The 24,547-nt window shown below is 50.2% G+C and overlaps 6 protein-coding genes across 6 annotated transcripts; 3 read left to right on the top strand and 3 right to left on the bottom strand.

Moving 5' to 3' along the window:
* Positions 1–370: 370 nt before the first annotated feature.
* Positions 371–1,225, bottom strand: BKA67DRAFT_532096 (uncharacterized protein; the record flags this gene model as incomplete). Its single annotated transcript, XM_046099482.1, has 1 exon — positions 371–1,225. The coding sequence occupies one exon, from the start codon at positions 1,223–1,225 to the stop codon at positions 371–373; it is 855 nt and encodes a 284-aa protein (XP_045961085.1).
* Positions 1,226–2,235: 1,010 nt separating this feature from the next.
* BKA67DRAFT_655156 (uncharacterized protein) lies at positions 2,236–7,296 on the top strand (the record flags this gene model as incomplete). Its single annotated transcript, XM_046106699.1, has 1 exon — positions 2,236–7,296. One exon carries the CDS (start codon positions 2,236–2,238, stop codon positions 7,294–7,296), a length of 5,061 nt encoding a protein of 1,686 aa, XP_045961086.1.
* A 731-nt stretch (positions 7,297–8,027) lies between these two features.
* BKA67DRAFT_655157 (uncharacterized protein) lies at positions 8,028–9,453 on the bottom strand (the record flags this gene model as incomplete). Its single annotated transcript, XM_046106700.1, has 3 exons — positions 8,028–9,034; positions 9,094–9,176; positions 9,275–9,453. 3 exons carry the CDS (start codon positions 9,451–9,453, stop codon positions 8,028–8,030), a joined length of 1,269 nt encoding a protein of 422 aa, XP_045961087.1.
* Positions 9,454–10,106: 653 nt separating this feature from the next.
* Positions 10,107–12,228, top strand: BKA67DRAFT_590651 (SOF1 protein; the record flags this gene model as incomplete). Its single annotated transcript, XM_046104611.1, has 13 exons — positions 10,107–10,150; positions 10,226–10,280; positions 10,350–10,531; positions 10,589–10,688; positions 10,756–10,905; positions 10,964–11,003; positions 11,055–11,104; positions 11,190–11,254; positions 11,314–11,401; positions 11,474–11,526; positions 11,578–11,611; positions 11,668–11,820; positions 11,902–12,228. 13 exons carry the CDS (start codon positions 10,107–10,109, stop codon positions 12,226–12,228), a joined length of 1,341 nt encoding a protein of 446 aa, XP_045961088.1.
* An 8,065-nt stretch (positions 12,229–20,293) lies between these two features.
* Positions 20,294–21,978, bottom strand: BKA67DRAFT_172069 (uncharacterized protein). Its single transcript, XM_046095229.1, has one exon. It carries the CDS (start codon positions 21,754–21,756, stop codon positions 20,377–20,379), a length of 1,380 nt encoding a protein of 459 aa, XP_045961089.1. The 5' UTR covers positions 21,757–21,978; the 3' UTR covers positions 20,294–20,376.
* A 619-nt stretch (positions 21,979–22,597) lies between these two features.
* Positions 22,598–24,326, top strand: BKA67DRAFT_553390 (short-chain dehydrogenase). Its single transcript, XM_046101907.1, has one exon. It carries the CDS (start codon positions 22,827–22,829, stop codon positions 23,898–23,900), a length of 1,074 nt encoding a protein of 357 aa, XP_045961090.1. The 5' UTR covers positions 22,598–22,826; the 3' UTR covers positions 23,901–24,326.
* The last annotated feature ends 221 nt before the right edge of the window (positions 24,327–24,547 follow it).

The raw sequence follows: 24,547 nt of genomic DNA on the forward strand, positions 1-24,547 counted from the left end.
ATTATGATATTTTCGGCAATCCATGCCCAGTTAAAGCATGATTCACTCGAGCAGCATAGGTGGTGCCACGACGGCTGAACTTCCCGTTTGTCAATGCAAAGAGGAAGGGCCATGGTTATGGTGATCACGTTTAATGATAGGGCATATTCAACAGTTCGCCAAATTGAAGCGCAGTGCGAACATGCCATATTTCAGGGACATGCCATCCAAGTATACGAATAGGAACAATGGAACGAAACCACTCTTATCTGAATAACACAAAATAATGCACAGTATTTTAATTGCATAGATGCGCCTGATATCATGTTCTCCACCAAAACACAATACCACCATGTTCCATCTATATGCATGCCTTGGTAAATCATGACTATCATGGCCCGAAAACCAGAGCTCGAACCTCTATACTCTCCCGTCCCTCGGCTCCATCCCGAGTCCGTGGGTCCACAAATGCTGTGTGTGGCACACGGCCCCCCTTTACCCCTGAGCCATCCTTAATTCCTTCAGAATCAAAGCATTCGAGCAACAGCCTCTCGTTACCAGTCATGCCGCTCCAATAATACCATTTCTGGCCCGCGTTATGAGCAATCGCGGCGGTCTGCCCCGTATACCCATTTGGGTACCTGTGCTCCACCGGAACGGCATCCTCGGTCCTGAACGTTGATGAACTGGCAAAAGCCAACGGGGTCGATTCCACAGGACCTTTGTTCAGAGATCTCCACACGTTCACAATGCGAAAGCGGCCCTGCAGGAGCCGTTCAGCTTCATCGGGCAGGTGCTTGCGCACCCGCTGCGGCGCCGACACGGGCGTCTGATCAATGTGCGCGTTCAGCACGGCCTGGCGCTTGGCGTCCGGGCCGGCACGCCGGATCGTGTGGTCGAAGATGAAAATGCGGTTGCTGCCGGGGATGCGGTCCAGCAGGAACTGCTCCACCTCCGGGTAATAGTTGGCCGCGATGCTGGCATCGTCTACAAAGTCTCTCTCCGCGGACGGCGGCACGCCCGAGATGGCGGCGAAGGCGTCCGTGTCTAGGTTGAACTGCGATTCCCGGCCCCGGATATCCTCGATGATGACGTCTTGGGCGTTCACGACGAGATTACGCTTGGGCTCGCCGGCCGGGGGGTCCTCTACATAGTTTATGGCTGTCTGGCCCGGGCCGGGGCGATGGGCGAAGTTGATGTTAGCGGTCACGGGGCCGCGTGGGACGGGGTCGGGTGTTATGGCCATTATGTTTCGCTAACAATGAGATATCTGGGGTTGAAGAATATCCTTGAGGAAAAGCCTTGGAAGGGAAGCTCGGGGTAGAACCGTATAAAGGAATCTGAAGGGCAACACTTAGGCAACACAACAAATACGGTTGAAGATGGACACTCGAGATGGATAAAGCTTTGTTCTGAGCTCATCAACGATGATTAGGATTGATGTTGAGGCTTATGACGAGACCGGCTTGGGAGGGATCATGGCCTATATAGTGATATTATGATTTGGAGCGATGCATGGTATTTCAAATCAAGGTAGGGCCAAAAGAATCGTTGCCGAAACTCGATTGGATGCGATTGAATTAGATTTCATACCAAAGGCGATCACGCCATTGCAAATATGAGTACTAAAGCATGTCGCCATGTTTAATTGCTAATGGAAAGGCGTAGAATACACATTATGGTCACAAGTGACACAGCATAAGCAAAAAAGGATGGATGCCAGAGGAACATATGCTTTGCCACTGATTGGTTAACCGCCGAGCTCGAGGATATGTATCAATGCCATGACGTGGAGCTCATTATTATTCAGCAAGCTGAGATAATGCGGGGAAACATGACCCGGCAAGGGGTCTGTACATACATACATTCAGCAGAACAGTACTGTATGGTAGTCTCTCTATGCAATCGTTACCGACCTGGCCTAGCGCGTCCACAATGTTCTCGCTTCAGACGGCAGGACGGGTCTTCGCTGGTCTTTTGATTACTCCGTTACAGCTCTATGTACGTACTTTTAGGTACAGTAGGGGCCACAGGCAACACTAATCCCGATGTGTTGAAAGTAAACAAAGTTCTGTTTTAGTCAACGACCCCCCTGTCAGACGGTCCCGTTTCCCACACACACGTCCGCTGCCCCCACGACTGATAGACACGTGTGTCGCGATCGAGCCGCCACAACCAGAACCAGAAATGTCGACTTCCTGGTAAGCAATATATCGCCAGCGACATCCAACAACCTTAGAACACCCCGGCGCGACGATGGCGAGCTTGGTAGATCTCAGTTCGTCGCCGGATCCGCTGGGAGACGAGGCCCCGAGCTCGATAAGGACAATCACACGGCGCACGGCCAGGAACCTCAAATCAAACCACCGGGAATCATCGCTACAGGTTCCCAGCAGCATCAAGCCCCGATCGAGTGTCAAGTCACCTAGAAAGCAGACCTTTGAGCTTGACGTTGGAAATGGCCGCTCACCACAAAGATTACTCGTCACCGTCGAGGCCGAGGATGAGCGGGGCCGGCGGAGCGGTGTCAACAGACGCCTCTTTTCTGCGTCCCCAAGTCGCAGCTTGAGCCGCAGAAGAGAGGAGACTACCACCACAGTTATACCTCTGAGGGGATTGACGGACGACGAAGGTGGCGGTTTAGGCGACGATCCCACACCACGCCGCCGCGGTAGGCCCAGAGGAAGTCTTGGGAGCAGAAACGGTACACCGGGTCCACGGGGGAAGAAGAGAGCTGGCACACCTTTACAACCGACGTCTCGGGCGAAGCGACACAGTGCGGAAATACCCCTTTCAGATGCGACATTGGCTAGCGATGCGCTCATGGAAGCAAGCGGGAACTCCAACCCAGAACCTACACCGAAGCCCAAGGCACGCATGAGAAAGACACCCAAGAAAGCTAGCACACCTGCTCTACCATCGAGCAAAGCCACTGGAAGGAAGCGCGGTAGACCTCGGAAAGCTCTAATGCCTGAAGAAGTAGCTGGCCTCACCAGCGAAGCGGGAGCACGAAGTGACGATACGCATGTCAATCATGGAGAGGAGTTATCAACGATTCGCGAAGCGCATTCCGAAGGTGGCTCGCAACTACAAAGGAGCAATGACGCTCTGAACACAAAAGTCCATGGTGCCGCTCTGGTGAGTCCCAGGGGCCCAGAGGACACAATTCAGGGGTTCTCCAGTCGGCGAGAACTACGTCGTTCGCCGGAGCCATCGAATTCCTTCGCCGGGATTGAGGACACACCAGCCCATGCAGCTCGCACAGGCCAATTTGACCAACCAATGTTCGATGATTTCACTGGGGAACAGCATAGCGACTTTGAATCGGAAGCAGACGATGCGGATGCCGCAACATATAGCGGTCAAGATAATCTTACTCATGCGTCCGAGTTTAGCATGATTGCAGTTGAGGAATTGCCGTCTTTTCAAGCCTCTTTTCAAGGCAACCGAAGTGGCCTGACAGAGGTCCCTCCTCGGTTTGCTGAGGCTGGTGACGAGACAAACTTGATCATCAACCAGACCTTGGAATCGTTACGACGGAGTACTCAAAGCGAAGCCCGCAATCAATCCAACCACAAAGATATACATCAAGCAGAAGTGAATGAAGCCTTACCGGCTAGAGAGCACGAACCAAGGGGGCATGTGCATATCAGCCCGTCAAATCTTGGCTCAAGCCAGCTTTCTTGGACCAGGAGCCCGAGAAGACAACAGAAAGTCATGCCTCTGAGCAAACAAGTTCTCCTGAACAGAGCACCGCATGTGGATGACTCGTTCTCCAGTATCCCAGACAGTATTCTACAAGCAGCCACGCCAGGCAGATTACCTATGAAGCCAGCCGCCACACACGTCGCAGATAGAGACGAGAACATGTATGAAGATTCATTCTCAGAGATCCCAGATGAAGTTCTTACTGCTGCAACACCTAAGCCGGCTCGCCCAGCGATGCAACTGGATCAAGCTGATCTTCCATCACCAGAGGGAGAAACACAATCCGCCACCAGATCCACCAACATTGGATCTGACAGATTGCCTACCCCTGACGACACGAACTCTTCTGCCACGGACGCTAAGAACGGCCATGGTGAAGATGCGCAGAGATTAGTGATAGGGTCAACTGCACCTGTTAACACTTCTGACCTCAACATCCGCTCATCGCCACCCACGATAAGCCGGCAATTCAACACCATGAATATTCAGTCCGAATCTGCTCACACGATTAGCCGGCACTTCGATACTATGGCCCTCCAGTCTGAACAATCAGAACAGTCACGAGCTGACCAGACTATGGCTGGCACCCCTCCGCGTGAGACCTCTTCTCCCCATCTGGGCCTGGCAAATTCCGGTTCTGCTGAGAATGCGCAGATGCTGCAGCCACCTCAACATGGCAGACGACCCACATTGTCGCCAATTGTGCGCGCAGGACGTACGCTCCAAAACATTTTGTCAGATAGGTCGTCTCCAGATGAGCAGGGCAGCTTGGGAAGCCCTTTCAGAGGATCTCTACAGAGCAATTCACGTCAATCATCGCTTTCGAGATCACCTGCACGAGCAGCAAGCCACCGAAGAACAGGTTCAGATTCTCGGGCTCTGTTCAGTTCGATGGCCCTCTCCCAAAGCATACGATCGGCATTCGGATCTAGCCAACGCGCGTCATCGCTCCCAGCTCCTGATCTAGCTCCAGCTCTACTACCTGTACCCGAACCTGCGGCCCTGCCAGTCCAGACTGAGAATTCTTCCCGGCCAAACATGCTTGACTCTTCTCATATCGAGATGTCAAGAAGGCCAGATCAGGGCTTTGAGCATGGTCAGACAAATGGTCTGATCGATCGCCCAGAGACCAACCCGGAAGCGCCCAGCTCTTCCAGGGTGGCTCTGCCTAGTGAGCAAGGTCATCATCAGGAAACGAGTTCGGGTTTTGGACAGGAGGATTTGAGTAGTCCGGCAACGCAAAGATCTAGGCGAATCTCTGCTTCGTTACGGGCAGCTAACTCCAGCGCTTTCGGCAAACGCGGGTTCCGCAGCAGTCAACTTCGTGACATCGTTTCCGAGTCTGACAGTGGCCTGGAAGAGGAAAATATCGAGGAGCAGGATGAGCAGATCGAAGAAGAGCAAGTCGAAGAGGAAACGACGGAGCCAATTGACGGACATGATGAGGAAGTCATAGAGAGTCAAGAGGAGCAACATGAGGAAGAGCACATATTTGACGATATACTTGATCAGGAGGACAGTCTAGAAATTGATCGAGATAATGGCCAAGAAGTGGCGGATCAAGGAGGATCTGAACGCGAGCAACAGGAAACAGTGTCGGGTGAGACGTCTTTTGACGTAGAAGACGATGACGGCGACGACGTGGACTTGTGGGATATCGAAGCATCAAGACCTACGCCGAGGGCGAATAAGATTCGACAGTCACAAGTTCAAGTTGGAGTGTTACACCCAGCACCCGCAGCCCCTGTCCCTGCCGCACCAGCTGCTGTTGATGCCGACCCTCCCCGTCCCGCCAAGATTACCAGTCCATGGAGGCGAAATGCTAGACGCTTGATCTACCAGGATGAATTTAGGAGCCCATCGGAGATCGAAATGGAGGACAGTCCTCCGAGTGTTATAGGGCGTGCGACTTCCGTTCCTCAAACCGATGCAGAACGTGCTAGCCCGTTACCTCAGGTTAAGCCAAAGCAAGTATCATCGCGTTCTCAAATTGAGGTAGAGCGAGCTCATCCGGCTCCTCCCCGTGGTGGCCAACAGGAGAGAGTCATTGAAGCATCTCCAGAGCCACCGCAAAAGGAGATAGATATGGAACAGGAACAGACAGGAGAGGATTACGAGGTCGAATACTCTCACGAGCTTATGGAGCGTGAGGAATCTGATGAGCCTCAGGAACCACCTCAAGCGTTGAATCAGATGAAGAGAAAAGCACCACTCGTTGAACATTCGGTAGTCCAAGAATACTCCATGGCTGAGGGGAACCAAGCTGAGGAGGAGCAGGAACCAGAGCAACCAGCGCCAGCACGGCGCAGCTTCTTTGGCAGAGGCTTTGACATTCTGTCATTCTTTTCGTCCCCTCGACCACCTCCTACGACTAATGATCCACCAAGGACGCAAGTTGATGAGACTCCTGTCCATCGAACGACTGCAAAGCCTTTGCCCCGCTCGGTGCAAAGCATTCAAAATTCATTGCCCGAAGAACCTCAATCTGCCCTTCGTGCTACTGGTCTGTTCCCATCAATTCGACAGAAGATTTTCAACCCTAGCCCCGAGCGACGGGTTGACCTGTTCTCTCCAGGAACGGCCTTACGATCGAATGATACCGTAGCAGACACGTATGATGAGGCTCCCTCGACACCAGAGCAACTAGAATTTGATTCAATACCGCAGAAGCGCAATTTCACACCACTCTCGGGGCAATCACGCAACACTGCCTCTTTGTTCACGCCTAGCAGACAAGGATCTACCCCAGCCCAGGAGCTCCGCACTCCTTCGTCAGAATATGATGATTTTAGGGAGAAAGATTTTAGTGACGAAGCGGAGGAGTCGGGATTTACGGACGGTCCATCGTTCGAGCACATACCGCCTCGTGAGAAGCCCTCACACTGGGACAAAAACCTCAGCCCTACCAAATCCTGCATGCGTTCTCCACTCAAACCGAAGACACCGGGCCGAGTAGTAGAGTTCACCAGCACCGTTCTTAGCCCCAGGGCTCAGGAGAAGGCTCGTGTTGACCGTCAGCGTGTGCTCAATACCGTCAGCAACGTCAGTGTTAATATCGCTACCAACAACCCGCGCACCGCGATCATCAATCCGTCGCCTCTCCGCATCCCCCCCTCTTATCAGTCGCGCGAATACAACAAGGAGAATACCATTTCGCCGTCCAAGTCCCCCGGGCGCCAGTTCAACCAGTCTGCGCCAGCGACACGCCCCCAGGCTGCGGCCGCCGCCAAGCTTTCGCCCACAAGTTGGACACGGGCTCACTGGATGCGTCTCGACGAGATTCTGCAGCTGCGCAAGAGAGATCCGATGCAGTTCCAAATGTATTTCCCGTCTGTGGCCCCATACAAGCATCCCCTCGCCGGCCTCGAGGTCGCTGCACAGGACGCTAAAATGGTGCTCGAAGACTGGCATCTGGAGGTCGTCGAGGCCTTCCGGGCAGAGCTCACCGCCGCAGCATCAAAATCCTTTGGGGAGAACGAGGAAGAAACCAACGATGCATGGGATGACAAGGCGCTCAGCAAGCGGCTCTTCGCGCTCATGGTGGGCGAGGAGAGGAGGAGAAGCGGAAAGTACGTCAGCGGACGCGCGGGAAATTCCCGCCAAGGGTGAAAGGGCGGCCAGACTTGAAAATTTGATGAGGAATATATATGGGTTGGTAATGGCGTCGTGCTTTCTGGAACAAGGATGAAGGAAACACAAGCATATGGAACCGGCATTCGTAAGGCGTTCGAAGGATAACTTGGTTGTGGTTTCTCCTTTTTCTTTTTCTTGCTCTTCTTTTTTTGGTTTTTTGCTCTTTTCCCCATTCAGGATACCCGAAATCGCATCGCATAGAATCGCATCGCAGACGGGTCACATAGGCGTTTGATACAGGTGCCCCGACACGCATCGTTGGTCCTATAGGAAGCAGTACTGTAAACCCCTGCTGAATTACATATCAAAGAATATGAAAAAAATGATGTCATTACATTGCGGGCTCCGCAGATCATGCATAATTTGTTTCCCAAGTGGTTTCTTGTTTACACAATATTCTAGATGATCATGTCAAGGTACCCCGTGGCAGGTTACCTCGCACTGAATTCTTTTGGCTTAGGAAAAGTGCTATGGATCAATTCGCGGACAATCCCTTTCAGAGGTAAACTGGGGTGGTATGATGCGGATGGGTGTGCTCCAGACTGTGCCAGTCCAGCACTTTATCATTGATATTCGCTAGATGACCATATGTTGCTCTAATCTAGAATTGCAGCTTGCGGCCTCTCTGATCTCCGCGCGCACAGCTCCCGACGCTGACCAGCTCCATCATTGGGTTCACAATCCTTTTTTCATGCTTGGGCAAAGCTCTACTCAAGCAAGGAGGCTTGATTAGCGTATAGTACGTCGACAACGTTACCTAGCTTCTCAATCGTAGTCAAGGCGGCATCGTAACTCTCGTCGCGCTGGGTCTCGTCGAAGATGATCAGACAGCCAGCGCCCTGATCCAGCACACCAATGATGACCTTGTCCAGGATCATCTGGCTGAGCTTGCGCTCGATCTGCTGCGTGTCAAGACCAACGAGCTGGGCAATGTGGCTAATCTCGACACGGCTGAAAGGCTCGATGACCTTGATGAGGTTCTGCTCCAACATGGTGTCGTAAAGACGTCGCAGGTGGTTGCGGATGAAGGCATCGGAGCCGAGCTCGTACTTGTAGGCACCCAGGGCGCGCTCATACTCCTCAAGACTGCGGTTGTTGTGTGCTCGCGCAATGGCCTTCATTGCCTCAAGGTTCTGGCCGGCGTACTTCTGGGCCTGCTTTGAGGCCATGAGGTTGTTGACATCGTCGGCAAGGTTCAACATAATCTTGCACAGCAGCATGTACTGAAGAGCTGCGGTTGCCTTGGCAGTTTCATCCTGGGTGTGGTATCCGTCGAGAGCCTCGATGAAGTAGGAAAAGGCCGTGTTGAAGTCTTGGTCCATGGTGTGCAACATGCCAGACTGCATGTCCAGGTTGGCTTGGAGAAGAGGCGGGGTGTAGACTGAGGCGGCGCTCGTGCGGGCACTGGTAAGGGCTGCGCGAGCCTTGGATGTGTTACCCAGGGCGTGGTATACTCTAGATTCTAGGAGCTGGACTTCGACGAGAACCAGCTTGTCGTCGAGACGCTTGAGCTCCTTCAGCAGGCCGTTGATGAGGGTGAGGGCCTCATAGTAGGACTGCTTGGCCATGTAGAGGGACACGAGCCGTGTCTCGAGGTTCTGTCGCAGGAATGTTCGGCGTTCTGAGGTGGCCCATTCTATACATGACTTGGTGATGGAGATCTGGGTGTCGGTAGATTTGGGGATGTCGTTGAAGAAGTCTAATAGCTGGCGGACTAGAGATGGGGTGTCAGCACGGCAGGGCGAGGCATGGCTGCTGGGTGTTCCAACATACCCAACTTGGCTGTCTTGGCCTTGGCGAAGGAGGAGAGGATGGTCCTGCTCGTTGTGATGAGGTCTACAAGGTCTTGCGACTTTCTGCTGCTGGGTCAGTGGGACGAGTCGGGACAAATAGAGGAGTGGACGGGGGTGGAACGGGATGCGATGGGATGCGATGGGGATAGGGATTGGCTCACTTCTCGTCACGATACAGGCCACCCAGCCTCAAGAGAGCCGTCTCGTACTCCTTGATGGCGGCATCTGAGTTGACTGAGGGGGGTTTCGAGATGATGTCCTTGTAGATGGCTTCGGCCTTCCGGGGGTCGGTACTCTCGAGGGTTTGCGCCTCCTTCACAGAGGGTATGCTTGCCGCCATGGTGACTGCTGTAGGTGACGAGAGATAGAATGTGCGGACTTGGGATTGGCGCGGAGGCTGAGAGCTGGTGGTGCGGACGGGTTCGAATACACGACGTTGTTGGGTTTTGTTGGTACAGTAGTGAGTGTTTTGTTGTTGATGTCAGCTATTGATAGGCACACTGACATAAGGTTAGATAGAAGAAGCTCCCAGCTTGCCTTCTAAGGATAACTACAGTGCATGTCTACCCAGCCTTGCAGAGCCGCTTAGTGAGTGGGTGGGTGGGTGAGCGACCTTTAGTGGCCCCCAGCAGACAGCAGACAGCGGACAGGCTCCCACTCTGACGCGCACACGCACACGGCGGGTAACTTACCTTCCGGCCCACCAACTACAAGTGCTGCGGTACACATGTGACCCCGCCGCAGCGGTACGCACCTGTACGTGCATACATGCACGTACGCGCGCAGTACATAATAAACAGAGCATGGATAAGATGGGCTTGGATAAGATAAAGCATCCAGCGCGACCCACCAAAAAGTTGAAAGTGGGATAACGCCACTGGAAGCTCGAGGCATTGAGTTGAGTGCAGTCAACTTCGTTGTGTCGCGAATATCGTGATACTCTCCCAACCACGTCGTCCCGACTCCCAGAACACTACCGCTTGCCCAGCAGCCATGAAAATCAAGGCAATCTCTCGCTCCGTCGAGGCTTATGCCCCGTAAGCCACCCTCCCAACTCCCTCCTGCCCGTTCCAGCCAGACTTCAACAATCCTTACTGACTTCAATCTTGTAGGGCAGGATCGAAAGCCACCAAGACCCCGAGGAACCTTGATCCTGCCATCCATCCCGTAACCCCGCCCGCCCTGCACCATGTTCGCGACCGAGGCGCAATGAATGGCTAACAACGGCGACTCTAGTTCGAGCGTGCCCGCGAGTACACCAGGGCCTTGAACGCAACCAAGATGGATCGCATGTTCGCCCAGCCCTTTCTCGCTCAGCTAGGCGATGGCCACGTCGATGGCGTATACTGTCTCGCAAAAGACCCCCGGTCCGAAGAAAGATTTGCATCTGGAAGCGGTGACGGAGTCGTCAAGGCCTGGTATGCACCCTCCCCGTCTTGTGCTCTGTCCGTAGTGACTGACCCTAGATCTTCCAGGGACTTGGTTTCAAAGGACGAGGTCTGGCATACTACGGCCCACGAGAACGTAGTCAGAGGAATGGCATGGACGAGGGATCAGAAGCTCTTGACCTGCGCTGTTAGTGACTTTCCGTTTCGTTCGTTGTCTTGCCCCAAACATGTACTGAACACTCTACATGTTGCAGGCCGACAGGACCATCAAGTTGTATGACCCTTACAATCAGTCGAGTGGCTCAGCACCGTTGAGCACATTTCTCGGGACTTCAGCCTTTACATCCTTGAGTATGCACCGCCAACGAAATGCATTTGCAGCATCTTCTGGGCTGAACATAAGCGTACGTAACAGTCACATGCCCACCCACCGGAAACCGGCAACACTAACATACATGCTAGATATACGACCTAGAGCGCCAAGGTGCCGCCCCGGATACTCGTAGGTGGTGCTCCCGACGGAATCGAGGAAGTGACTAATCAGTATACATAGTTGCCTGGCCCAACGCCGTTGACACTATCAATCACGTCTCATTCAATCAGGTAGGCAACTCCCGGAGGCGGAGCGCCCTTCTCAATCATTTCTCTTGTTGTTCCAGAGTGATGCTAACTTGTGAATGCCGAAAAGATAGAGCACAGTATCCTAGCGTCTTGTGCCAGCGATAGAAGTGTAGTCCTCTATGATCTACGCACGTAAGTCATACTCGGCTACAGTCTAGCTCACCAGTTTCGAAATACTGACAACCTCGCAGCTCACAGCCCCTAGCTAAAACTCTGCTTAACTTCGCTACCAACAAGATTAGCTGGAACCCAATGGAAGCTTTCAACCTAGCAACGGCGGTGAGTGTACTGGTGGCTCTGGTTGAATGCTGCCAAAACGCTTGACAAATGCTAATCGAACGTGTAATCAAGTCCGAGGATCATAATGTGTATATTTTCGATATTCGGAAGTTCGATAGAGCATTGTATGTATCCATGTCACATGAACTGAGCAACTACAGCTAACATGGCCGCAGGAATGTTCTCAAGGATCATGTCGCCGCAGTCATGGTAAGCCAAACCGAGACTTGAAACCCCCGAAAAGGAAAATGCTAACTTTCAAACAGGATGTGGAATTTTCACCAACCGGTCAAGAACTCGTGACAGCATCGTACGATAAAACGATTCGACTTTGGAATCGCTCTCAGGGACATTCAAGAGACATCTACCACACTAAGAGAATGCAGAGAGTATTCTGCGCCAATTTCACTCCCGACTCGGTTAGTGGTCCCCCCCCCCCCCCCCCCCCCCCCCCCCCCGCGGGTCTCACAACCTAAGCGGTATATTAACGAGAATAACAGAAATACGTCCTCTCTGGATCGGACGATGGAAATATCCGTCTTTGGAGAGCAAATGCCTCAAAGCGCGAGGGTGTCATGTCGGGCAGACAACGCCAGGCTATCGAGTACAATGAAGCTTTGTCAACCCGCTACTCTCACATGCCTGAGATTCGCAGAATCAAGAGGCACAGGCATACTCCCAGGGTCGTCAAGAAGGCTGGCGAGATCAAGAGTGAAGAGCTCAAGGCTATCAAGCGTCGCGAAGAGAACGAGCGGAAGCACACCAAGAAGCAGTTCGAAGAGAGGAAAAGCGAAAGAGAGAAGGCCATTTTGGCCAAGGAGAAATAAAGACGTTCGCCTCCTTTTTCTTGTAATGGCATTTGCATGGCGTTTGTGGCTGGCTGGCAAAAGAATGATTTAAATACCAGGCATATAGAGACGGCGTTCTAAAAACTGGCTTGCGACCGTTGGCTCAAAATAATGGCACAAAGATGAACAAGTTCGAACACGACCATATCAATCCACAGAGGAAAGCACCCCCGCCCCGCCCCAAAATTACTACCGTTGGCATCTGATCCGTCTTTACGAAAGACATACGTTTACATATTGTCTAGGGATTGCACTCCCCCGCCATCACTAGTGATGAATGCCTCAAGAACTTGTTTCGCTGACATAACGAGAGCCTCTTCACAATTCCTCTTTTGGCGCGTTGGACTCGTTAGTTGTTACGCCTTATACCAAGAAAGCCCACGTCCGGATACTGTCTTCGTAAAGCCAATCCGCTGGCAATTAGTTATCAATTCGCAGTGTCAAGCACAGGTTCTGGTCGAATAAGGTTGTCGCTAGAATTCAATACCCTGGTCATGTCGACCCGTGACTATTTCCGAGAGCTTCAGCTTACATCCCGTGAGTTTTGCAACGTATTATTCTGCAATGAGTGGTAGTTTAGCTATACATGTAGAAGAAAAACCAATTTGATCAAGTTCGACATGCCTACATTCGAGGATGAAGTTTCCCATACGGAATGCGGGCGTCTTGTGAACCAGAGAGCACCAGCCTTCCTCTAACTGCCAACCGTACAGGTAAGTTTGATGGAGAGCTGTTCGCAATCACTATGATTTCGCATTGCTTAACGTTGCTAGGCCAACGTCACCACTCCAAACCATCACATTAAGACTAAAGTCCCACGCCGAGCACTTTCCTATCCAGTTCTCCGCTATGCAATTTTTTGGCATTCTCCTCTTGGACTACGAATGGAGAAATTCACAAGGGGGGATCCTGAAGCGTTAAAATATGACAATCAGTGTTGAAGCATTCTTGTACCGACTATCGCAGTGCCTAGATATGCTTGTGTCTAATTATGACGATGTACAGCATACGGACAGTCTTCCCGTCGTTTCACAATTTATATATGACAGGTAGTCGAAGAATCTTGGTTTTGTCGAATAGAATTAGCTTATGCGATCATAGCATGTGTATAAAGTCCAGGTAAGCAGCCCAGATTTGACAGCTAATTAGCTAGAACTTAGCCTTGATGCATCTGGCGCCATCGTTTGACGAGGCCACAGGTCCCGCCGCTATCGACACAGCGGATGGTGTGAAGCCGGTCGTGTTCCCATTTGGTGGAATATTAAACCTGTATATCTTTCCACTATCTATGTTGTAAGGATAAATTAGTGACTTGTCTTCGTACTTGGCGCTTTGTGCCACAACAGCGCTAACGCATCGGGTCTCTCTACATCTTCCGCTGGCTATTGGGGTGTAGGAATATAATTCTAGACTACTTACTGTTCTCTGAGCCAAATAGATAGCCGTCATCGCTTGCGTATACAGCGCCCCAGGTCTGTTGGCCTGCCAAGACACCAAGATCGGCAAGGACCTCCCATGTCTTAGCTGTTCTGTCGAAACGCTGAAGATAGGTATGTGTACCTGTCAGCACGGTTCCCAGACTGGTTGTATCGTAGCCGAGACTGTAGAGATAGTTACCGCCGCCAGGCACATAGGCCCAGTCCAGGATGACATGTGTTGGGCTGGCTGTGCCGCCCGTGAGGGTAGTGCCGAAGGTGGGAGAGCTAGGCCTCAGATCTAACTGCAACCATTGTTGGCCGCGGTACGAGGCCCAATAGAACGAGTTCTCATCAACGTCGCCCGAGTTGGGATACCACGAACTGCTGATGTTAAGTGATTTTAGGATTGTACTGCTGCCGTCGCCGGCAATGCGGATCAAATCGACGGGATTGTTAACTGTCGTTCCTATTGAGCCGTAAATGAAGTTATCCGCAACGTTGTAGCCTATGGCTTGGATGTTGCGACTGCCGTCGCCTACCCCAGTCTTAACCTGCGTGGTGGTGCCTGTTGTGATGTTGACACGGTATAGAATCATGGCTTGGATCAGATAACCGAAAGGATCACAGCTCAGTGTCGGCAATGGTGTATATATGTAGACTGTCCCTTGTACCGTGCCGGTTGCCAATTGCGTCGATGTGCTGGTCGTACTTCCTGTATAAACAGTCGTCGTTGTTATATAGGCTGGATTCTGCACTATGACAGTTCCTAAGTTACGAAGACTCTGTCAGCTTCTCTTCGCATACACGGGCATATGAAAGCCTTGAGTGGCGCAAACACAGACGGGGCATGATGGGTATCCCAGCTTTTGAAATAGCCTGACAAAAATGAGGGTGAGGCTCTATTGTATCGTAACTACTTACCAGGCGTTGCACCATTTGGAGCAACAGTCGTCGTCGTCGTACTGTTTCCAGAATATAATGTTGTGATTGTTGTATAGCGTGTTGAGTAGCTAGTAGACGGTGTTGAAGTCGTTGGAACTGTCGTAAACGGTATACTAGATGTGGCTGAAGTAGTGCTGGTGGCAATACTGCTGCTCGTCCTTTGGACGCTACTACTGGAAGAGCTACTCGTGATAGTAATCCCGAGTGGATTAGTTGTAACCATAGTATTTGTATTTGATGTTGACCCTGATGACATAGTCGACGAAAGACCGGAACTGCTTTGACTGGAAGAGCTCCTGGTGGTAGTAACCCCAAGAGGATTACTAATAGCTATAGTATTTAAATTTGATGTTGATCCTGATGGAATAATTGACGAAAGACTGGAACTCATTTGACTGGAAGACGTAGAAAAAGCGCTGTTAGAAGTGGTGATACTCGTACCAACGAAACCACCAGCCATCGAAGAACTTGAGAGACTGAGGGAGCCTGCGTTGCTGTTGGTCGCACTTTGAGATACACTAGTGGATAGGCCAGATGTAGTTGAGCTTGACGCGCTTGTAGCCCGAATAGACGATTCTGAAGTTGCAGAACTCGAAGGTATAACTGTTTGCATCACACTACTTGTGCTCGTGATTGGCACAGCGTCAGTACTGGAAGTAGCGTTGCCGCTTGAGGCTATACTACTTGTCGATAGAACAGTGGGGCTAGAAGTAGTGCTACTAGTAGATGAGAATATGCTATTCGAAGCTATACTACCGCTTGGGCCCAAGGTACTGTCCAAAGTCGCACTACTACTCGAGGGTGTATTACTGGCCGATATCAAACTGCTCTTAGTCACTGTCAGGCTGCTCGATTTCAGAATATTGCTGCTACTTGAGAAAGTATTGCTAGACGATAGCACGTTGTTGCTTGATGTATTAGCGGTGGTCTTCTGCCCGCCATCGGTGTTTCTGATGGAACTCAAAATCATGGTTTTTTCTGTTCCACTGGAGGCTATATCGGTACTTATGACAGTGCTGATAAGGCTGGATATTGTGGGAGGGCTTGCAGTAGACATGCTTATCGGTGAACTGGATCCTGAAATCGGAGCAGACGTAGTAGTGATGATCCCGAAAGTAGAATTCTCGGTACCGCTCGATATTGTGGTACTGCCGCTCATCAATAAACTTGAACTAGACGAAGCTAGAGCCAATCTACTTGTGCTGGGTTCCATTGAGCTATCTGCGGTATTAGAGGCGCTTTCACTGAATGATTGCTGCTCGTGGTTGCTACTGAGGCTAGTTGGAATCGAAACCATCGTCAGAGAAGATAATATCGTGCTAGATGTAGTGACTGTTGAAGAGCTCGAGGCATCTGAGCTACTCAAAGAATTTGAAAGGGTGCTTGGAGCGCTTCCACCCCCCAGCCCGCTCAAGTCACTTATGTGTGGCGGAATTTCCAAGCTGTTCGACGTGTTGACCACAGCAGGAACAAAACTTGATGTGGCTGGCATAGAAGGAGTTTCATTTGACATCATACTTTCCACCTCTGAGCTAGATCGACTACTTCCGGTAACCATTGCGTTGCTTTGAATAGTCTGCGAACTCGATATTCGAGGCAAGTCAGTCGGTGATATTATAGCCGAGTCGGTCACCACAGTAGATGCTGTCGCTTGGCTGGCGGTTGACGTAGTCAAAGGCGCATTACTCGCTGGCTCTAACGTGGACGAGTTTGTCATTTCTGTGCTGGATAATTCCTGGCCGCCAGTTGAAACGAGTGTGCCTGAAATTATTGTATCGCTGTCGAAAATAGAATTTGACCTGGTTTCCATTCCTGAATTATCGGAAGCCCCTGATTTCAGTGTTGTTGTCGGTGGATGAGCAGCATTCTCCGAAATTGAAGATTCTAACGAACTCGGGCTGATGCTCTGAGTGGTAGACATGATACTAGTAGTACTAATATAGCTACTACTACTAAGTGAATTATTATTATCCAAAGACTTCGGTGCCGTTGTGGATACAGCAGCAGTGCCCTCTGAAATTGAAAATCTTATTGAAGAACTTGGGCTAGTGCTCTGGGCAGTAAACATAGTAGTAGTAATACTGGTGAAATTGCCACTAGTACTATCTGAATTATTGCTGTCGAGAGAGCTCGGTGCCGTTGTGGATATAGTGATAATACCCTCCGAGGTAGACACTGAGGTTGTTCCTGTGTTGGTGATGATGTGGGTATTGATCTGTGCCGGGGTATTATCCGTCCAGTCCGTTCCTGGCGACAGACTTGAGAATCCAATGACGCTGCTTGTCGTGGAAAAGTCCGAGATAGATAACGGAACAGCTGTATCCGAAGCTGATTCTGGATTAGCAGTTGGAATTTGTATTATACTTGTCAAACTCGTGCTTTGGATTTTCAAGTCTGTTGGTTTTGTTGTAGTTGTTGAGTCAGATATCACTGAAGAAGTATCGCGATTTACGCTGGTAGTCATACTGTCGGACGCAATTGTGTCCAGAGACTGACTAGAGACAATAGTAGTGATTGGGGTTTGAGTTGAAGCGTCGGATTGTGGTCCTATGTCGCTCAAAGTATGCGCAGCTGAAGACAACAGGATTTCCGTGCTTGTACTGAACGTCTCGGAACTAGAGCCCGTAAAGGAAGATGTTAAAAAGACCGATGATGTGTCCAGGTTTGTTGCAATGGATGTACTTTGGTTGTCTGAGTCAACTGGTCTGTCGGTGGCTGATGAAACAGATATTCCTGATGCTTCGATAAATGCTGTACTACTGGCCAGACTGTTAAGGTTGCTTTCGCTGCGATGCCTAGACGTCGAAGAGGAAGAGGAAGTACCGATACTTATTTGGGAAGATTCTCTATGAGGTTCCGTAAGTATGAAGGTTGTATCAGTGGATACCGAAGTCCCTGTGCTCATTGTTGGATCGTCGGAGGGTGAAGCTGTGTCGGTGATGATTGTTGTGATGAATGAAGAGTTGCTCGTTGAAGCTCCCGTTGTGTTCCCAGATCCAGGAGATGTAGTAGCTGATGATAAAACCGCGGGCTCAGTATTTGAGGTATAACCGCTCGTATTATTGACTTGTTCAGAAGATGCTGCCTGCCCTGGTGCCGTGTCAGTAGGCATAGGCGTTTTTTTGTCACTTGTCAGTCTATCTGAACCAACACTTTGAGTATCAATGGGAATAATTGGAGTTTGAGAAGGTGGCCCAGAGCTGTCCATCGTACTCAACAGTTCCGTAGCTGTGCTGGCTGACGGAGTAGAGGGATTTCCATTGCTAACATTGACTCCCTCAGAAATGGGGGTTGCCGTGGTTGAACTCAGAGACAGTGCACCTATGAGCGATCCCGACGCTACTTCCTGCGCCGAAGAACTAATTCCCGTGCTTGAAAGAGTTTCACTAGGACTGCCGGGCTTAGGAGGTAATACCGTTGTCGTAACGAGATCTTGGGTACTGGTACTAAAACTCAATGTAGAAGATACTGCTTCAGTATTGGACAAATTTTCTGACGATCCTGGTGATGAGGTTAAATTTCCAGGGTGGCTATTTACCTCAGAACCAGGGTTACTCGTTGTATTGGATTGGTCGTCAGTCGAAGACTGACTCTTTGTATCAATACTGGCTGGCGCATAACCTGTAGTTGTAATGAACTCCGATTGTGACGATTCAGACAGTTTAGCGGTGAGGAGAGAACTCTCTGTAATACTGGCTAGCACGGTAAACGCTGTGGTGAGAGTGTCAGTGTCAGTTGACAAGCTGGAAACAGTAAATGTTAGACTTGTTATAGAATTGGATGTGTTGACTGATGCAAGAGTCCTATCTGAAGACGAAAGCCCTGTTGGCCATATATTAGGATCTATTGTCGTTTCCATTTCTGAAGTTGATACGGCACTGATGGCCACAATGGTCTCGTTTGACGTATTAAGGCTGACTGAGGTTGCGCCAAATTCGAAAGTATGAGAGGCGGCACCATTTGGAACCGCCGCCAAGGTCGAGTTAGCTGGGAATGCCTCGATGGAAGTTGGCATCCTCGCATCAATAACTGTCGTACTATTTGATAATGATGGCCCCAAGTTATCGCTAGACTCTGTATTCTGTGATCCAGTCACTAGGTTGACGTCAGAAGAGATATCACCACCGATTGACGCCATACCACGGGAAGCCGAGGTAGTGAGTAAGTTGGGATTGTCCATTCGAGATGTCTCGGGTTCAGGGGTAGATATAGAAGTTGGGGGAGTGAGTGAATTGGAACTGTCTGTTTGAGATGTCTCGGATTCAGAAGTGAATACGGAGGTGGTTGAGTTTGTATGTGTATTACTCAAAGCATCAGCAGTATTTAAGAATGAGATGCTTGATTCTTCTGTTGTAGATTGACCATTTTCCTGTTGCGTACTCGCCAAGGATTGCCCACTTGTGGTTATCGACGCGGCGCTGTTCGTGATGATTGAAGACATATCATCAGAGATCGGAAAGACGCTTTTCGTAAATGACAACCCATCGGCTGGCAATAAACTAGTTGTACTCGTGTCAGGAAGTGAGAAGATAAGTGTCGCGGAATCCGAAGCATCGTTTGACCCCAGAAGCGTTGAACCAGCAAATACACCACTCGTCATACCTGCATGCGAAGTGCTGATTCCGCTCTCTGATAAACTACTCGTGACAACATCAGGTACTGAGCTTGAGGCTGTGGTTACACTTGGTGTGGTTAGGTCCTCACTTGGTTGAATGCTGGCGATACCAGAATCGAAAGTCAAAAATTTGCTCGCCAAAGTAGTCAAACTGCTGCCGTCATTTCTAGAACTAGTGGTGCTTCCATTTTGCAGGCTACTGGTAGTGACTAGACCTTCGGAGGTTGGTGTTGCTGGTATTGTGTCACTCACCGTACTGGACGTATCTCCTTCGTTCTGTGTTAAGTTTGAAGGGGAACTTTTTGTCATATCCTTAGGTGATAGAGTGCCTGTGGAAGAAAATAAGGCGCCTGGCACTGTCAAGGACTCATGTAGTGTCTGAATTGGTGGCTGATCGGATACTGTCGTCCAGGCGGGTTCTCCTGGGTCTGAACTGTTGCTGCCGTCCGAGACAGTAGAAACGAGAATATTAGGTCCTGAGTCGTTTGCTGTCCTGGAATCGGTACTTTGTATGGCAGGGTCGCTGTTCACGCTATTGCCACTGTGGCGCTGAGTAACAATGAAAGCAGAAGACTGGGCTAAAGGCCCTGGCGAGCTTTGAGTCCCCTCATAATTCGACTCACTGTTGTTTGCAAAAGAAGATGGAAATGCCCCATCAGACTTCAAACCCATACTCAGAGCTGGCTGGGCGTCTGTGGATAATTTCATGTTATCGCCTGCTGTGCCTTCTTCCGAGATGCTACTTGAGATAGAAGTGTAGACAAACTCAGTACCTGACAATGTTGCTGTGTCTGTGGTTATCAGTATGGGAACACTCCCATTTCTGCATGCATTTACTAAATGTACAAAATTAGTGGTACTTTTCCAAGTATTGTCGATCGCTTCAAGGAGGACATACCTGCCCACACGACCAATCGAATTGGGATGCACTCAGACGGACCTCCGGCCTCTGTAAAGGTAGCAAAAACCTCGCCTGTCATGTACATACAAAACCCAGCGCTACCGTTATAGAAGGTCTCATTTTTCCATTGAAGGGCGTTGTCTAAAACGCTAAAAGCTGCTTTCTTATCAGCAAACCATATAGACTATGAAACAAGATTGTGTCTGCGAAATGTGGTAGCAAATTGGTCATGGCCTCAAACAGTCGAACGCCTAGTACGTGTACACAGTGATAGAAAAATACACACATGTTTCGATTGATCCTCCTGGGTAGTCAGCCATATTAATATAAGGCACTCCAGGATCCACTGAAAGAGTTCGCTTCTTGGAAATGGCGACAAGTTGACCTCTGCTCTGGCGATATACTGTCGCGTCACTACAATTGCTTGGGTTCCACATAGTCTCATCACCAACGTAGCCAGATATTTCGTCCCTTGTCTGCAGCTCCAAATCTCGTTTTTGTGTATCATTGACAACCTGAAGTTCGACACTTAAGATTACAGTGGATATAGCGGAAGCTGTAAGGGCGCTGGTCGAAGATGTGGCAGTCGGCACTAAAGTGGTTAGTATGTCCGTCAATAATGAAGCAGAAATGCTAGAAAATCTTAAACCGCCAGTACTGAGACCAATGGCATCAGAAATAGAAGACACAACGCTGGCAATATTCGTAATCGATAATCTCGGCTGGGTGAGGCTCGAAATATTCTCACTCAAAGTCGTAGCTGGTGGCTGAAATGCGGTGCTGGGAGTTGAAATCGATAACGGTTCTGCCGGATGGGAAGAAATTTGGCTCCCTGTAGCAAAAGAATTTGAATCCGAAGCAGACATAACAGTCACCAAGCTGGCAAACTGCTCCATAGATGTGGCGGAATTTGCTATATATTCGCTTGAAAACGAGGTTTCTTTTGTCGCGTGACTTTCATCTGTGGAAAACTCACCTGTGAGAAAGTCATCAGTGGAATTCCGAACAGTGGAAAATTCATGTGCAGGAGTTCCCTGTGGAGGAGCTCCAATTTGGGGAGTTCCATCAGAAGGAATTTCATCTGTGGAAGTTACATCAGGGGGTAGTCCGTTCATGAGATTTCCATCCGTTGCGTCTGCAGTATTGTTCCCTGCATTCGAGGTACCGCCCGTCGTTTCTCTTCCGGATGTAGTGCCTCCATCCGATACCCCTACACCTGACGTGCCTACGTTGGTTGCGCCAGTGTCCGTTACTCCTCCAGCTGAGGTCCCTTCACTTTTTGCACTTTCTGGCTGTAATCTTCTAGAGATATCTAGTGCTCCTGTCATGCTATAGCTCACGAGATTGCTCTTAATCATTGGCTCCGTCAAAATCCCGTCGGCTGAACGTGTCACGTCCTTGTCGTCGCCCGAAGACTTAGATGGACGTTCCTCAGCGAGTGAGGTACCGTCGCCATCAGAATGGACCGTGATCAACACCGTCGTAATATAGGTATAGCAGACTGATCGAAGCTGACCGTCAAACCAAACCCCTGGAACAGCTTCTACCTCTGCTTCCACTTGATCTGCACTCAGCTGTCCTAACCCCCTGCAAATAAAGAAAGCGACAGCCGCCGAAATTTGACAAATCATACTGGGGAGTCATATACATTGCGAAACACAACGATGGCGAATGACTGCACCTTATCACCAGTCCCGCGACCGTGAGGCTCGAAAGAGAAGAGCTTTATTCAGCCGCGTCAACCCAGGTAACTCAACAGACGTATAATTAGTTACTGGCTGGTGGATGACACTAAGTATCGTCAAGCCTAGATTGACATTTCTAGAAGACCTGGGAAAGCGTTCAAGATAAGTAATCCAAATCTGGCGGTCCCCGCGTAATTCCACATAACTATCTTAGCATGCCAGCCATATAATCGATAAAGGGAGCCACAATCTCTAAGACACTGACTCACGGTCCGAAGCTACTACATACAGCTTCCGGTAGGCAGGCTCCAAAGATCATCCTCAGGTAGCGGATGGTTACGTCAGTCTGGATTCCTCCTTGCCAAATCATTTCGACAAAGAGACACTCCCACTACAATCCCCGAATGGCAAAGTCGGAGTTCTCTCCGATTGAGCCCGACTTGATGACAGAGACAACAAGGGTTCCAGTTAGTGTAGCACGAATTTGACGTCCAAAGTTGAACTTGCCAGCCGCGGGTATGCGGACTTGGCAGAGATTGCGAAGACCCAAAGGAACGCGGAGTCTCAGCATCATCTGGCCAACTGCATCAATGCTAGTATGAGGATACACGATACAATGTAGTAGGATAATTTTCGTGAAGATCCTTGAGTCGTAGGAATTAGGTACAGCACAGGCACGGGGCTGCGCGTCGGGGAATGTGGATCCGGCTTGAAACGTCACAGGGGGGGCGTCCCGCAAGTCAGGGCCCTGTGTTTCACGGAGCTGCACACTGCGACCAAGCTGGGGCGGGCACCTTTTGCAGCTATGTAGCTACTCGCTAACTGTCAATTCATAGCCCATATCCATACCTGTTCATCCCATGGTGTTCAAGCGCACCCCAGGCGTCTCGCTTCCCAATAATATATCTACTGTAGAAGTCTTTTCTCATATTCGATACCAGAACCTGTCTGCTGGCCAGCAACTCTCTTCACGACGTCACGCTACAACGAACCCACGATAGATTAATCTGCCCACTATGAATTACCACAGACCACCCCAGCAGGATTCGTGGTTCGCGCCGCTCTCGATCGATCTCTTTCTCAAAGTCTTGAACATCACGCTCTTCCATCCGTTCATAGCATGGCTACTCCCACTATGTCTTCGCGCTCGCCATATGGAATACGAAGCGGCGCCCATGCGGACCACAATAGGATGGGCGGTGTTAGTGACATTCCTCTGGCTCCTCAATAAGTTTAGTCACAAGCTTGCCTATGGCATGCACCGCGAGGTTGACTTGAGCGAGGAAGTAATAGTAATCACGGGCGGTGCCAGCGGGCTGGGCTTGCTCATTGCTGAGGTATATGGCATGCGCGGCGCCACGGTTGCTGTGCTCGACAAGGCCGAACTGGAGAGCACAGATGTGAGGGGCATAACCTACTACAAGTGCGATGTCACGGACAAGAACCAGATTGCACAGGTGCGCAAGGATATCGAGCGCGATCTTGGTCTACCGACCGTGTTGATCAACAATGCCGCTGTGGTAGTCGGCAAGAAGCTTCTGGATATGGATGTTGACGAGGTCGAGCGCAGCCTGAAGACGAATCTCTTCAGCCACTTCTACACTATCAAAGAGTTCCTTCCCGGAATGCTTCGTAGCGAAGTGGGAGGCACTATTGTCACTGTTTCAAGTGTTCTTGGTCATCTAGGTGCTGCTCAACTTAGCGACTATGCCGCTGCAAAGGCCGGTGTCACCGCTTTACACAAGTCACTAGCTGCAGAGCTGAGAGAGTATTCCGAGATCAAGACCATTCTCGTGACACCTGGACAGCTTAGCACGCCACTTTTCTATGGTGTACAATCCCCCAACTCGTTCATCGCGCCAACCGTGGAGCCCGTTGATGTAGCGAAAGAAGTCATCGCTGCCATCGATTTGGGAGTAAGCGACCACATCAGTGCACCTCTTTACGCTCGGTGGATTGATTGGTATAATGTCCTGCCGGTCGGCTTGCAGAGAATCGCGCGGAACTTGTCGGGTATCGATAGGAGCATGCAGACATTCATCGGGAGGAAGGGCAATGAGCTCAGTGAGAAAAATGGAGCAGCTAGGTGATTACTGTCAAAATTACGAAGCATAATGCTGAGCGTCACCTGGCTGAAGCGCATGCCCTTGTGAGCCGATAAGCAGCGAGCTGCCGCCCGCGATTTGGAGTTTATATTCACGCCATCCTCTTCAAGTCCCTAAGATATAAGTTGATCATGTGACGAAATACACGGGCTGAATATAGATCTGTACATAGTATGGCTAGCTGATTAGGAACGACCATTTCATTAGCAGGCCCAATTTGTCGATGCTTGCGAACCGCCTTATCGAAGGGGATCCCTCCCTGCATGCATGTGCATTAGCCGCAGTGATTGTCCTCAAATAAGGTCAATAAGGCTGACTCTCCTCTTACATAGTACTCGAGGGGATAATACCGTTTCAAGACAACATAACGTTAGGGCCGCCACCATGCAGCCACCCTCTAGAGATAGTAGCACCTAGTGATGGGACGGCATAGTCGTGTAGGAAGAACATCTTGACAACCGAGGTTCTTTTCCAAATCTTCCTGTTATCTATAAAATTTTTTATTTTATTTTTTAAAAAATTCACATATACACAACAACTTTCCTATCGTAACCTGTTTAAAAATAAAAATAAAAAAATTTCCTATCTCGACATAGTGTACATTGGCTTTACACTTCACTTCCTAATTGGTG

The sequence above is a fragment of the Truncatella angustata genome (assembly GCF_020726525.1).
Source record: "Truncatella angustata strain MPI-SDFR-AT-0073 chromosome Unknown BKA67scaffold_2, whole genome shotgun sequence".
In the NCBI taxonomy this organism is placed as follows: Eukaryota; Fungi; Ascomycota; class Sordariomycetes; order Amphisphaeriales; family Sporocadaceae; genus Truncatella; species Truncatella angustata.

What these genes read in the sequence shown, in the direction of transcription:
- BKA67DRAFT_553390 (XM_046101907.1), top strand. Translation starts at nt 22,827, where the DNA reads ATGAATTACCACAGACCACCCCAGCAGGATTCGTGGTTCGCGCCGCTC.
- BKA67DRAFT_172069 (XM_046095229.1), bottom strand. Translation starts at nt 21,756, where the DNA reads ATGATTTGTCAAATTTCGGCGGCTGTCGCTTTCTTTATTTGCAGGGGG.